This window comes from Macaca fascicularis, chromosome 11 (assembly GCF_037993035.2).
Source record: "Macaca fascicularis isolate 582-1 chromosome 11, T2T-MFA8v1.1".
Lineage (NCBI taxonomy): Eukaryota > Metazoa > Chordata > Mammalia > Primates > Cercopithecidae > Macaca > Macaca fascicularis.
Genome location: NC_088385.1, coordinates 29,132,909 through 29,148,213, shown reverse-complemented (window position 1 = coordinate 29,148,213; position 15,305 = coordinate 29,132,909). Strand labels below are relative to the sequence as shown.

The following is a 15,305-nucleotide window of genomic DNA, read 5'->3' as shown; positions in this document are numbered from 1 at the left end:
CCTTACCTTGATGAATCTAAGTCCTATGACTCCTTTAGATGGATCCTTTTCCAAAAAGCTTTCTGTTTTTTTTCCCCCTCCTAGAATTCACTTCTTCCTCCTCTAATGTATTACATTAAAAAAAAATCTGTACTTCACTCTCTCCATTCAATTGTAGGGTCCACAGATTTATCTCCATGTCCTCTAGTTGACAGTTGTTCTCCCAAGCCTCAGCTCTGGGCCTGTGGAGCCTAGCAGGATGCTTCAGTAAGTAAGGGAATGCTTTAAGTAAGGGAATGGCCACAGGGCATACTCCTCTCCTCTCACTTTCTGACCCCCACACCCACCCACCCTCAACTCAGGGCTAATGGAGATGTGCCCACCCTCAGGGGATGGAGGTAAATCTGTGGACCCTTTCTGGGGAGGACACTAGCTCTCTCAGCCTCACTCTGCCTCCTCATGTTTCCTCCAAACTCCAGCTTTCCTTTGCCACTTCTACCCCATCTCAGCTGATGAGTCAGAGTCAGGGTAACCATGGTGTGGCATTGCTGGGAAATGCACGCCAATACTGCTACAACCTTTGTTGGATCCACCCTTGTCTCTCCATCATAAAGATTTCCCTTGATGGCTCTATGTGAAAAATAGGTTTGAGAGGAACCTCTTTACTTCATATTTGTTACTAACAGAAACACTTTTAAAAACGAAACATTGTTTCATACGAATAGGAGGGTGCCTATTTTCTATTCTGTTCTGGGTCAGGGAAATAGGTGGTGAGCCAGAAAGCAGATAGATTCCTGGGGACTATGGAAGAACAGAAGATCCTGAACACAGATCTGGCAGAAGATTCTTGCTCCCCAAGGCATATGATGCCCTTAGTTCCCTAGAGCCTGTACCTGACCATTAGAACCACTACCAGCAGCAGTCCCTGCCTCAGCTGTAGGGACCAGTGGCTTAGGGCTCAGGGACTGCTAACTGCATTGAGGGAAATACGTTCCTGGCATCCCAAGTCAGAACCCTGAATGAGTTTGCCCATAGAAACGTTATTACACATGGTTGTAAAGGTCTACAGTATTAATACTTTATCTCAACCACTTAAAAAAGGTATAAAAGCCTTTTAGTGGGTTGGGCTATGAACCTATTCTCCATTTATAAAATTGCTTCAATAGGCAAAACTGTGTTCAGAATTCCATACTAACTTCCTAGGACTTTAGGAACACAGCTAAGTTGTAGTATGAATGGCTTTAATTTACATATCTTTAGAACTGTAGGTTCAGTTTTCGTCAGGTGCATATTTGACTCTATATTATGTACTACTTTGTATTTTCTTAGGCAGTCATCAAGTGCCTACCATGACTTTAACTACCATGATGGAAGCATGTGCCAAGGAGAACTGTTCACCCACAATTCCAGCTTCAAATACAGGTTTGTATAAAGGACTCTGGGTCAGTATGAACTTGATATCTCTGAAGTTTTATTTGGTAAATATTATTACGTCTTAGGGAGTTGCTCTACAAATTTCATGATGGACTGAAATAGAAGAATAGAGGGTAAAAGAACCAAGATGGGCCGGGCGCGGTGGCTCAAGCCTGTAATCCCAGCACTTTGGGAGGCCGAGGCGGGCGGATCACAAGGTCAGGAGATCGAGACCACAGTGAAACCCCGTCTCTACTAAAAATACAAAAAATTAGCCGGGCGCGGTGGCGGGCGCCTGTAGTCCCAGCTACTCAGGAGGCTGAGGCAGGAGAATGGCGGGAACCCGGGAGGCGGAGCTTGCAGTGAGCCGAGATCGCGCCACTGCACTCCAGCCTGGGCAACAGCGTGAGACTCCGTCTCAAAAAAAAAAAAAAAAAAAAAAAAAAAAAAGAACCAAGATGATTTGAACTGGAGAAAAGATTCCCACATTGGTCATTCTGTACCCCTCTCCTGTCCCTTGTATTGTTTCTATTCAGGGGGATTCAGCACATTTACCCTGTGGTATGTGCTGCTGAAGATTCTATTACCATATTGCAAACCACACTGAGTCCCTTTTAGCTGTGTAGCCTTTAACACAGGATAGGGAAGAGCATGGGCTTATAACTCAAAAGAATTGGTAATAATCCTGGACCTCACACCCTATAGCTCTATGTCTTGGACAAGTTATGCAAATTTCCTGGACTTTGTTCAGATGACTTGCCTGCCTATCTCTCTCTCTCTAGAGAGAGAATGAGAATGAAACTTTCCCTTCCTCCACAGGATCAAATGGAACCACACATACAAAAATAATTTTTTAAACTATGAATTGATCTCAAAGGATGTGGCAGTCTGGAAACTATGGCATGTGTGATATTTAATGAACTGTAGAAGTTAATGATCTGTTTCCTGAAGCAGCAAAGATTTAGGGAGTTTATGTCTTCAAATATCTCAAGGGTTGTCATATACAAAAAGGAGCAGATTTAGTAGGAGTTGATGTGTTGTATCTACAGAAGGCAAAGTTAGACTTAGGACAGATAAGGGAAGAAAGAGTTAAGCATAGTGTAGGTGTGGAGTTCCCCAGTTTCCATTTGGGACCACACTGTTTGTCTGGTCATAATGATAGTGCTTTCTTTCCTAAACGTCCTTTTCCTTGAGATGTTGGACTATTGATTGAGGAATAATGAATAGACCCTTCTACTGACAAATATTTTATGCTTTTTGACCTAAAGAGAGAATTAAGCACCTGAAATACATTCCATCCAGTGTCCCAGCAGCCATAGGCACTGTGGGCAGCTGTCACCAGAACTTCTCTCCCCTGCTGCCTGCTCTCCCAGTCAAGGCTCACAATAAGAACCAGCTCATTCTTGACTCGTATAGCATTATTGTGCTCTGCAGTTTGTAAAATCCTGTTATTTGCATCCTCCAGTCTAAACACCTCCAATTTCTTCAACCTTCCTCACATACTGTAACAGTGACTACTGCCATGACACTCCAGGGCAAGCAGTTGAAAGGTGCTATCTTATTCTGGATACTGGAGTTTAGAACCACATCACACTCTTGACCCATATTTGGCTGACCGTTGGCTAAAATGCCATCCTTCACTGGTTCAACTGTCAAGTCATAAACAGCCACCCTGTTCTCATATAATTAGGAGTTTGGGACTTCAAATAGAAGCCCATGCATTTTTTTCTATATATTTTTGCCAGCCCATAATCCCAGGATATCCCAGTTTGACCAGTGAACAGATCAGAAGGTCTTTGCCCAGATGATCTCCAGGTTTCAGGTCCCTTCCAGTTCTAATGTGCCACGAGCCTCACGGTGTCTGTATGGATCCTGATTCTGTCAAGCAATATATTTATTCTCCCTCATGTCCTCAAGTTTGACACACCCTTAGACAGAAGATGGCAAACTATGTCCCATGGGAAAATATGACTTGCCCTAGTTTTATACAGCCCTAGAGCTAAGAATGATTGTAAAATTTTTATTTTTATTTTTCAAGAAAAACATGTGAGGGAAACTGTATGTAAGCCTAAGATATTTGCCATCTGGCTACAGAAATTTTTTTTTTTTGCCAGCCTCTGTTCTAGAAGATTTCCATTAAAGGTGCCAGAAATGCACAGGACAGCAGCGCAGTGCTAAGCTCTAGAACATGCTCTCACATGGACACGGTTGCATTTTGTGCAATTCTTCAGTTGCATAGAAATCTCTCTTAAATAAACTGTTAATATCATTCAGCCCATGTTTCTCTATCTTTCTTGAAATGATATCATGAGACTCTTTATCAAAGACTTTTTGCCAAAGCCCAGATACATGATGTCTGCTACGTTTCTAATTTGAGGTTAGTCTGAACACGTACTGAATGCGCTGATAGCGTGGGTTGGTCCTAACTCACGCTGTCTCTTTAGTGATCCACTTTAGTATCTTATCTTGGTGTCAAACAGCATTTTTCATCAGCTTGCAGGGTCTGTCACAGTCTCAAATTCAGCTCTACAGGTGTCCCTCATTTTCCATCATTATCCATGACTTTTTAAAAAATCACTTTTTAAAAAGAGATATTTTGAAAACTTGAACATAGTTGAAATAGCTGGGTAAAATTAAATGACTCTTGGGATCTCTTTGGCCACCTCAGAGTTCAAATGATTGTCATCAGTATTTATTTCTTTTTCAATTCACCATTTTCCCCCTTAACAGAGTATGAAAAATAATATGTTAAAAAGTTTATTATTAACTTTTTATTATTTCATTTTAACAACATGGTTCCAAGTATCAGTGGCCCTATGCTTGCATTGGTCTTCTCTCTCTGAATATTTCTTTACTGTTGTTTCCTTTATTTTAAAGCAAATATACTTTAACTGTGGTTTGATTTCAAGACAAAATATTGCTTTGCTAGTGAACCAACAACAAAGTTAGTATTCCTTCTTCCAGAGTGTACAGAGAGGGCTGACCCAGTGGGCCCAGAAGAGGATCTGAGTCTCACCCACAGTGTGGTAGCCAGGGCTCCCAAGGCACAGACAGAGAGAACTGCCAGGGCCACTCTCGTAGAATGAGGTCTTCCAGGTCATTCATAGTGTGAGACTCCCCCAGGATGGTTAACTGCCCAGCTCTGTGTAATCCTGCAAATGTTAGGCTTTATACAGCTCCCCAGGCATGACTGTTGATGCTCAACCAAATGGTCTATTGTAATTATTTCACATGTTAATACTATTGTGACATTTTGATCTTAAAATTTAAAAAGTAAATACTTTTAGAAAACAGGAGAGTAGTTAAGTCTACTCGGTATAAACCTTGATGATGAGGATGATAATATAATAAAAGCCTTGTATATTCATTCCTTCATTAATTCTTTCATATAGTTACATTTGTTGAGCCCCTACTCTGGGCCAGCCGCCATGCTAGATGTTGAGGACACAGTGTTGAATAAACAAACATGATTCTGGCCTTTATAGAACTTATAGTAAGGGAAACATAAAAAGTTATAAGATAAGGTGAGTATTACTAGCAGTGCTATGGCTGATCATCACAATAGAGATTGGCTGTTGGGAGATTAGACAGAGAGACCTTTCTTTTTCTTTTTGAGATGGAGTCTTGCTCTGTCGCCCAGGCTGGAGTGCGGTGGCACAATCTCGGCTCACTGCAAACTCTGCCTCCCGGGTTCACACCATTCTTCTGCCTCAGCCTCCCAAGTAGCTGGGACTACAGGCGCCCGCCACCACGCCCAGCCAATTTTTTGTATTTTTAGTAGAGACGGGGTTTCACCGTGTTAGCCAGGGTGGTCTCAATCTCCTGACCTCGTGATCCGCCTGCCTCGGCCCCCCAAAGTGCTGGGATTACAGGTGTGAGCCACCGCGCCCGGCCGACAGAGAGACCTTTCTAAGAGGAATTACTTAAGTTGAGACTTGGAGGATGAGAAGGAACTAGTCAGGCCAAGAGGAGGGAGAAGTGTGTTCAGGGCACATGGAACATCTGAGAGTGAACGCCCTGAGACATGTTCAAGGATGTGGAGAAGGCTTACTCATTTCAGGTACTGTGCTGAGCACATTGTGTGCATTATGTCACTTAATTATCACAACAACCCTGTGAGATAGATAGATACTACTAGTTATCCTTACATTTTAGGTAAGGACCTAAGGAAAGAGGCATTAAATAGGTTGCCAAGATCACATAGGTAGTTAGTCAATATATATCGACATAGATTTCAAAGCCTAGGTTCCAACCTTCTGTCTTATTGCCTCCAAATTAAAGGATCACTATAAATTATTTTTTCCCTAACAAAAATTTGAGATTATTTCATTTCACTGAGTATGTTTGGATAGATTTTCTTTAATCCTTTCTTTATACCTACTAAAGGCAATTTCTTGAATATAAATATTCTTTATTACATATTTATGAACTGGAGTTTATTTTGTCCCCACCCATACCCCAACCCCCCAGGAACATCTGACAATGTCTAGAGACATGTCTGGTTGTCACAACTGGGATGGGGTGCTACTGGCATCTAGTGGGTAGAGTTCAGGGAAGCTGCCAAGTATCCCGCATTGCACAGGACAGCCCACAACAAAGAATCATCCAGCCCAAAATATTAATAATGTTAAGCTTGATAAACTGTTATTCATGAACCTGAATACAAACTCTTATAAAAGGCTTCCCAGGAAACCCTCTATAACCTGCACTTCACCTAATATATTACACAAAGAACATCATTTCTCCTTCCTATGGACAAATGGTGACTTGTTCCTCCCAGGCACATTGGAGAAGGTCTCCATCTTTTAGGCTGCAGCAGAGCTAGGAGTTGGGGGAAGAGGTGGAGATGATTTTGTAAGGATAGCTGCCAGAGTAGGGAGGAAAGCGAGCATTCCATCTGGAGAGTGGAGGAGTTTCATCTCTGGAGGTGTGTCACAGATACTGCTGGAAGCCAGAGATGGTGGCAATAGCTTTTCACAATTGGGGAGTATTCCTCCATCAGTAATGAAAATACAGGAATGCCTGTATTAATCTACTCTTTCTCCCATACACTTTTTGTATTTGGCATTGTGAGTGATAAAATTCATCTGTTTGAAAATGTTATGGATTTGATCTGCTAGCCTTTGCCACTTTTAAATTTTGACTGCATGTAGTTAACTGCAAAAGTAGAGTGAAAGCTAGAACCTGGGGTTTGTTGTGCAGCATGTGTCACTTAAATTTAAAAATAACTTCTATGTCTAAGACCAGGATTAAATTTTAACTTGCAAACCCTAGTGTGCATCTGTGACAGCCTTAGTTTGTTACCTTGTGGACAGCAGGTCCATGTTACAAAAGGCGCAGACATACACAGTAGCTTAATAACAAGCCTCACGGTGACTAGGAGGCAGAGTGGCCAGCTCCCTCGGAGAGCTCCTGTGGATGCAGGGAAGGTCATTGTCCCAGTGCCAGAAAATTCACACAGTAACTGGCAACCAACTGTGTTTAAAAAAAAAAAAAGTTCATATTTCATTTGCTGCAGACCTCCCTGGTTCCTGAACAAAAATATTCACCTTAAAAAAACCAAGGCCTTTTTGCAACAATTTACAAAACACAATTATAGTTATTTTACAAGTAAAAATCATTTGAATGTACAGGAAAAAGGACAAAGTTCACAGACACTTAACATTTATGAATAATTCAAATTTAATATGTTTGGGTATTTTACTTTAATAGAAAAGATTGATGAATACCGAAACCAGCCAGCCTTAATGCATTCTACATTTTCGCTTCCCACTGGGTCCCCAGTGTTTTACTTTTTTTTTCTCGTTAAAATTTTTATTTCTTGTTATTTATTTATTTTTCCAGCAGTACTGACAGTTTGGATCTAGTTGAAATTTTTAAAATCAGCATTTCCACCAATGAATTGATTATAATTAAAGCTTAAGACTAACAAGCACGAGGTTTGTTCTTTCTCTCTCTCTTTCTCTTTCCTTCCTTCCTTCCTTCTTTCTTTTTCTTTTCTTTTCTTTTTTCTTTTCTTTTCTTTTCTTTTCTTTTCTTTTCTTTTCTTTCTTTTTTGAGACCGAGTCTCGCTCTGTCATCTAGGCTGGAGTACAATGGCGCAATCTCAGCTCATTGCAACCTCCACTTCCCGGGTTCAAGTGATTCTCCTGCCTTAGCCACCTGAGTGGCTGGGATTACAGGCATGTGCCACCATACCTGGCTAATTTTTGTATTTTAGTAGAGAAGGTATTTCACCATGTTGACCAGGCTGGTCTTGAACTCCTGACCTCAGGTGTTCCACCCACAAGAGGTGTCCATTTGCATTCATACTTTCAAACGAGTCTCAGCGACAATCCCTTGTTTTCTAAGAAACCATAACACTGAATAATTTAATTATTAAAGCAGAAAAATGGCATTATTAAATACTGTTATTCAAGCATGGCCAATATTTTTTAAAATTTATAGATTAACACGTCAGATTAGAGGGAACTGTTTTAGAGCCACTAAAATATAGAGCCACTAAAATATATATATAAAATATATATTCCTTCCCTCATATAAAAGATTTTATTTGCATTATAAATTAAGAAAAAATACTGTATTTTACTAGTCAACTGAAAATGAGGATTTTATTTAACCTCATAGAATTCAAGCATAGAATTTGTTGATTGTTTTAAAACCAAAACTTTTCATAAGATTTAACTACCATCTCTCAGTAAGGATAATTGCGATAGCTAGAATGTATTGAATCCCAACTATACGCCAAGCACTGTTCTAAGTCCTTCATAGGTGTATATTTAGTTCTTTTAAATGTCTCCACATTAAAAGTCTATTTTCACTAATTCTTTCCTTTTGTTTGTAAGCAATATGTTCTCTCCCTTCTTCTTTTTTTTACATTTTTAATTTTTAATTTTTTTTTGAGATGGAGTTTTGCTCTTGTTGCCCAGGCTGGAGTACAATGGCACGATCCTGGCTCACTGCAACCTCTGCCTCCCAGGTTCACGTGATTCTCCTGCCTCAGCCTCCTGAGTAGCTAGCATTACAGGCTTGTGCCACCATGCTCAGCTAATTTTTGTATGTTTAGTAGAGACAGGGTTTCACCATGTTGGCCAGGCTGTTCTTGAACTCCTGACCTCAGGTAGTCTGCCCGCCTCAGCCTCCCTAAGTGCTGGGGTTACAGGCATAAGCCACTGCACCTGGCCCTCTCCCTTCTTTTATAATTACCCCTGTGTTTATCATTACTTCATGGCCACCATCAACTGGACCATTGTTCTTACCTCTGAAATCTTTTCCTTGTCATCATCTGTTCTCTCTCTCTCTCTTCCTACACACATCTTAGGTCCTAATTCAACCTTCCTCTGGGTTTTCTTATTCCCCAGAACTCATATCCTACTAGTCTCCTTTCTTTAATGCCAAATTTTTCTGTAAAACAGTTGACCGACCCTCTCTCCTTTAATTTCTGCACGGCTTTTTCTCTACTATTTGCCTTCTTCCTACTGTTTCCTGATGACCCTATTGTTTAATCCAGTGACCGTTTCTTTGCTTCTCATTGCCTTTGACTATTCTGCAATTTTGACATCTTTAAAATTACTGTCTTCCTTAATTTAGATCACAGTATCCTCTGAACTCTCTTGTCCTCTCTGACGTTTAAAAATGTTTTATCATCTTCTCATTCTATAAACATACAAATCATCTGAGATGCTTTCCTTGCCTTCATCAAAACACCCTACATCCAGTTCTTCCTTCTAAATGGCCTATTTATATGGTCTAATGGGACGATCCTTCTCCTAAGTCACCCATGGCTGGGAGGCCTCAGAGTTGTATTTAATGCTGCCTTCCCCCTTCTGCCTACAGTTCTATCGGCTTCCTTTCATTCATCCTTTGCCTCTTCTCTCCCATTACCCTAGTTGAGGCTCATAGAACATCATGCCTGAATTATTGCAACTGCCTCCTAAGTGGTCCTTCCACCTCCAGTCATTCTTTCCTCTTCAATTCATCCAGTATATCACCCCTAGACTATTTGTCAGAAATCACCGCCTTGAATATTTCCTCCCCTACCCCAACTCAGGCTTTCCATGATGCTCCATTACCTGCCCAATAACTCCAAACTCCCTACAGCTTCACAGAGAGCTCCCCAGTTTATTGCTCCAGCTTCGTCTTCCACTCCTCTCACCCATACTTACTGGTTTATTTGCTGTTCGTCATACAAGCATACATTTTTCTACCTCTGGGGCGTTCTGTCCCTGGCATGTGAAATGCCTTTCTACTCAAATCTTAGAGCATTGATGAGTCAAGGCAAACTCAATTCTACTACTTAATATAGAGTCTACATTAATTAGAGGGACTCCCCTCTAATTATCTGTGTACAGTTTCTCTCCCTATTTCTATCTCTTTGCATCACTGCTACTTCTGCATTTTTGTTTGTTTGTTGTTTGCTTGTTTTTTCCTTTTTTAAAAATTTTTTATTATACTTTAAGTTCTAGGGTACATGTACACAACGTGCAGATTTGTTACATATGTATAAATGTGCCATATTGGTGTGCTGCACCCATTAACTCATCATTTACATTAGCATCTCCTAATGCTATCCCTCCCTCCTCCCCGATCCCCACTTCGCACAATAGGCCCCGGTGTGTGATGTTCCCCTTCCTGTGTCTGAGTGTTCTCATTGTTCAATTCCCACCTATGAGTGAGAACATGCGGTGTTTGGTTTTCTGTTCTTGTGATAGTTTGCTGAGAATTCTGGGTTTTTTTTTTAAGAGACAGAGTCTCTCTGTCACCCAGGCTGGAGTGCAGTGGTGTGATTATAGCTCACTGCAGTCTCCAACGTTTGGGCTCATGTGACCCTCCCCCTTCAGCCTCCTGAGTAGCAGAGCCTACACATGTGTATCACCATGCCTGGCTTCCACTTCTGTGTCTTTTACTGCATGCGAATTTGTCTTGTACGTGTTTTATCTTGTACTGTTTCACCAACTAGCTGGAAAGCCACCTTACCCTGTTGAAAGTCTTCCAGTGCCTCCCCCTAATTTCAGGATTAAGTTTAAATTCTTCAGCTTGATGTATGAGTCTCCTCATGACCTGGTACCCTCTTGCGTTTCTTCTCACACCTCCCACACCCTTCTGCGTTTACCAAAGTCCCAGTCATTCCCAACTTCCTGAGTTTCCCAAAACACCCCACATGCTTTCGTGCCTGTTTGCCTTTGTTCATCCACAGGATGAACAAAGGCCTGGAATGTCTTCCCTCATTGATTTTACTGGCCAATCATGACCCTCTTTCAAAATCCAACTCAGGTGATACCCCCTTCAGGATACTGATGCCCCCGTCTGTGAGATGTGCATCTGTTTTGCCTCCGCAGCATCCTGTGATACTGCACTGCCCCTGTTCAGCTGCTGACCCACCTTTCCTAGGGACTGTAAATTTTCTGCAGATGGGACACTTCCGTCCTTCTCCCATATATTCCTAGCACCTCATCCAGCGGCTGCTGGAGTAGTGAAAGGAGGCAGGTGTGGCATGGGCAAGGCCAGCTGATCACACAGGTAACCACAAGGTGGCATTTACTAGATGAATTTACCATGACTCAGAGCCTGACTTTCAGGCTGGATGCCTGGTAACTTGGCTTACCATATTGAGAGTGGCTGCATCTCAGGAAGGTAAACCTTATTAACCGAAGGCATAGAGGCTCCTCTATAAAATCAGCGTGCCTGTGTACTGATTATCTTGAACAGGATGATTGCTGGCATTGACCTGACCGGGGTGTTCTCCTCTCATTTACATGCCACACAGAAAACAAATTCTCTCGTTATAGATTTTCAGCCAATTCCTTTTATTTCACATAGGCTAATCACATGAATTGTGTGTGGATTTTACTGAGCTCACCTCTTAGAGAACAATCTTATTTCTAAATTCTTGGAGAGAGGTAGAAACCCTCTCCTGTAGTGTTTACGTGCTGATTAATCTGACATTTACTAAGCCTTTAGCAAACACTTGTTGTGACATGACCAGGTAGTTCCTGAATGAATAAATGAATGCAGATCGTGACACTAGATAGACGGCAGTGATGGAAAGTCCAGTTGTGGCAAAGTAGCATGTAGACATGCTCCACATGACCTGATTATTGGAAAATGATTTTCCCCTTAAAAGCTCCTTTTGCTCCCTTACACATTTCTGACTCTTTTTCCTCATATTCTTCTCAGCCATCATGTTGGCATCTACTGCCGTGTATGGGGGAACCTCACTAGCACATTCCAGACTGAGCTTCCCCTACCCTTGGTCTGGCTTCCTTGTCTGCCCTGCTGCTCTGATTGCTCTCACCACAGGCCCTACCTCTTCCCCATTTCTCCTTCCTCCAAAGGAGTTCTAGTTCTCCTGCTGTTTAAATCAGAATATGCCTTGGAGTCGGTACTAAGGTAAGTGACCAAGCACAGATTCTGCTGACGTCTCTGATGCTGCATTTTGAACTCGCGCCTTCGTCTCTGACTTCAGCCCTCCTCTCGAGGGGTATTCCAGCATGTTTTGAAAGGAAACAGCTCCAAAGAAAGTAAAAATATCAGGATCCCTTATCCGTAGGATGTTAAAATAAAGTCGGCTCAGAAGAGGACAATTAGCCTTTTCTTAACAAAGTATCAAAGGTACTGTAGGCATGAAGCATGTAGATAAAGTTGGACTGAATTGTTCTTGTTGTTTTTATACTCATGCCTTGACGTGCATATTGTGGCTGCATAATCCCAAAATTTATCACCCCTGTGGTTCTTTAACCTTGTGGTGAGAAAATTACATTTCTGGTCATTTGCCAGTGTTAGGAATTTCTGATTCTAATATCCAACTTAGTATTAATTTTTCACTATTTTAAATGGCTAAGAAATTATGTTTCAAGTTGGATACCAATACCTTTAAACAAAATAAGAATAGGAATTTTTCTTTCACATTGTATCTTTTTCTCTTTCCCCCTTCATCCCTAAATAGAATTTTTTACATAAATACATTGTGCTTCTTATCAAGAACTCCAGGTTGGTCCTCAAGAAAACTTAGACACTTAACCGCAATAAAGAAATAATATCTGCCCCAATTTTTAAGCAACTATTGTGTGTATGCCAATTTCTGTGCAAAGTATAATATTTTACATACCCTAAATGTATTTTTTCTTTACTTTTCTTTCTTTCTTTTTTTTTTTTTTTTTTTGAGACAGAGTCTTGCTCTGTTACCCAGGCTGGAGTGCAGTGGCGTGATCTTGGCTCACTGCAACCTCCACTTCCTGAGTTCAGGTGATTCTCTTGCCTCAGCTTCCCAAGTAGCTAGGATTATAGGCACACACCACCATGTCCAGCGAATTTTTGTATTTTTAGTAGAGATGGAGTTTCTCCATGTTGACCAGGCTGGTCTCGAACTCGTGACCTCAAGTGATCCACCCTCCTCGACTTCCCAAAGTGCTGGGATTATAGGCATGAGCCACTGCCCCTGGACCCCTAAATGTAATTCTTAAACAACCCTCTGAAGAGTGTCACCCCCAGACAGCTCTCCCCATTTTACAGATGAGGATCCTAATATTGCCCAAGTCCCAGTGCGGGAACAGAGCAGAACTAGAAGCCAAGCACACTTCCTTGTTCACGCTCTTTCCCCTGCAGTACTTCTGCCTTCTTGGTAACATGGCTGTGTTTCCAGGTTTTGCCACAATGTCTTCCTACCATAACAAGCACAACGAATGTGCGCCTTATGTTTTGTGCTTTTCGTCCTGTTATTTTCCACCTATAGAAGGAATAAAATATTTGAGGACATTATATATGTGGCTTCATTATTATGTGTCAGTCATGTGCTGCCACATATGGAACAGATGCTGTGTGACTTCCAAAAGTTGTGTCATGGCACAATTAGAAATAGCCCGTTAGAAGGAGGTAACAGTATATATTTTTAAACGTAAGTTTGCTACACTGTTTTTAATATTATATTCTTATATATTTGTATGTATCTTTTATGTATGTTTATTTTATGTATATTTACATATGTGTATACATACATACTTATGTATATGTATGTGTATTTATTGTATGTATATTTCATTTTATGTGTATTTTATTTTATATATTTTTACATAGTTTATATCATATATTTCTGTGTTTTTTAGCTGATGAAGAGTATGAAGATGGAATTGAAAGGACGTGTGACACTCTCCTTATGTGCATTGTCACCGTGCTGAACCAGGGCCTCAGGAACGGTGGTGGTGTGGGGGATGTGCTAAGAAGGCCATCAAAAGATGTAAGCCAGAGTAAAAGTATTTTTTCAGGAAGCACATCTTTTTTTTAAACCTTTCTTCGCAGCATTTATAATTTGGGTTTGGTTTTCAGGATAATATATTGTACCATTTGCTTTAAAAGTATAGCCATGGCTGTTAAAGCCAATTAATTGTTTGCTAGGATTACATGGAAACAGCTAATGTACTACAATTCTTTGTGTGTTTGTAGAGTGGTGAAGTGTTTCCAAGTTAATCTGTGTATTGCATTACAGCAATGAAATCATGACTGGGAACTTTATATAGGAGTTGATTATTACATAAATAACATAAACGAGGTTTCCTCTTGCCTATCAGGTTTCTTGAGCATGAAGATTTACTCTTTGATTCTGCATAGGAATAGCCTCCATCATTTATCCATGATAAATACAATTGAGCCAATTCTAACAGGATTTCATATATTAAAATGGCAAAGTGGAAACATTTCTCACTAGCTGGAAAATCTCAAGTGCCAGGCGGGGAGCTTGAAGCATCTTAGCTCTGCTCAGGCCAGTTGTATCATATTGTCAAGTCATCTAACCTCTTAACCTCAGGTTCCTCTTCAGTTAAAAAACTGGATTGCATGGTCTCTAATTTGCATTTTAATACTGTTCCTCAGGTAGAAATAAGAAGGAGCTGTATATACTTGACACTGTATGGCTGAGATAAAGCTTACTCCAGAAATTGACAGATCATTAGGTCCTCCTTAGCTCCCTAATCACTGAATTTTGGAACTGGCATTTAACTACCTTTTCTACAATGTCTGGGATAGGAGACCACTGTGCCAAAATGCATTTAGCAGAATGGCATAATAAAGTCATTTCTAAAGAAAGCAAAGTCCCACCATTGTGGGAAAGACATGTGTCACTCCTAGAGAAATTTAAGTGGTTCTGGAAATAGGCTGGGAAGTTTTTCTTACAACACTTCAAGTAAAGATGGAAAGTGAGCCTTATTTTTCCAACTTGGGATACTATTTATATTCATTTCGCAAACATTTATTGAATATATTCTCTATGCTAGACAGTGTCCTCAATCAATATGCCTAGAAAGTGTGTGTGTATATATATGTGTATACACACACACACACACACACATATATATACATATACATGTATATATCTATATACACACACACATTTTTTTTTAAATTTTTATTTCAGGAGCCCTTGTTTGCTGCCCGAGTGGTTTATGACCTTCTTTTTTATTTCATTGTTATCATTATTGTTCTGAACTTGATTTTTGGTGTTATCATCGACACTTTTGCTGATCTCAGAAGTGAAAAACAGAAAAAAGAAGAAATTCTAAAGACAACTTGTTTCATCTGTGGTAAGTGTTCTGCAGATGCTAAAATAATAGATGAATAAACTGTTTGCAGGAAAGAGGGGCTAGAGGGATTTTTATTTTTCATGCTTTTGGAAAAATTATTTCAAAATGAAGGCTGGATAAAATTCAGATTATGTAACTGAGCATTAGACTGGAATTCTCTGCTTCTATAAATAGAGAGAGGAATTATACCCCAAAGCTATCCTGTCATTATTTCTATGATTTACATGATTCTCTGACTATAGAAATGTGATGCAAAATGCCAAAAGATTTCACCAACTGGCAAACAGGCTTTTAATCACATTAACATATTTATTACACAACAGAATGATATTTAATTTTGTT

General features: G+C 40.4%; 1 protein-coding gene across 5 annotated transcripts in view; it reads left to right on the top strand.

The window, feature by feature from the left end:
• The window catches only part of ITPR2 (inositol 1,4,5-trisphosphate receptor type 2), a 496,384-nt gene that overhangs the window by 421,371 nt on the left and 59,708 nt on the right, over positions 1 to 15,305 (top strand). For 3 of the 5 annotated variants that reach the window (XR_010579338.2, XM_065523922.2, XM_005570422.5), the window contains 3 exons: positions 1,309 to 1,401; positions 13,494 to 13,624; positions 14,798 to 14,963. Coding sequence is in view for 3 of the 5 variants with exons in the window: in XM_065523922.2 (XP_065379994.1) it covers positions 1,309 to 1,401; positions 13,494 to 13,624; positions 14,798 to 14,963 (390 nt within the window). In the remaining 2 variants the exon portion in view is untranslated. Of the gene's footprint in view, positions 1 to 1,308; positions 1,402 to 3,506; positions 3,667 to 11,726; positions 12,004 to 13,493; positions 13,625 to 14,797; positions 14,964 to 15,305 lie in introns of those variants that run through there. The other 2 variants (XR_012420091.1, XM_015430541.4) reach the window with 2 other exon arrangements.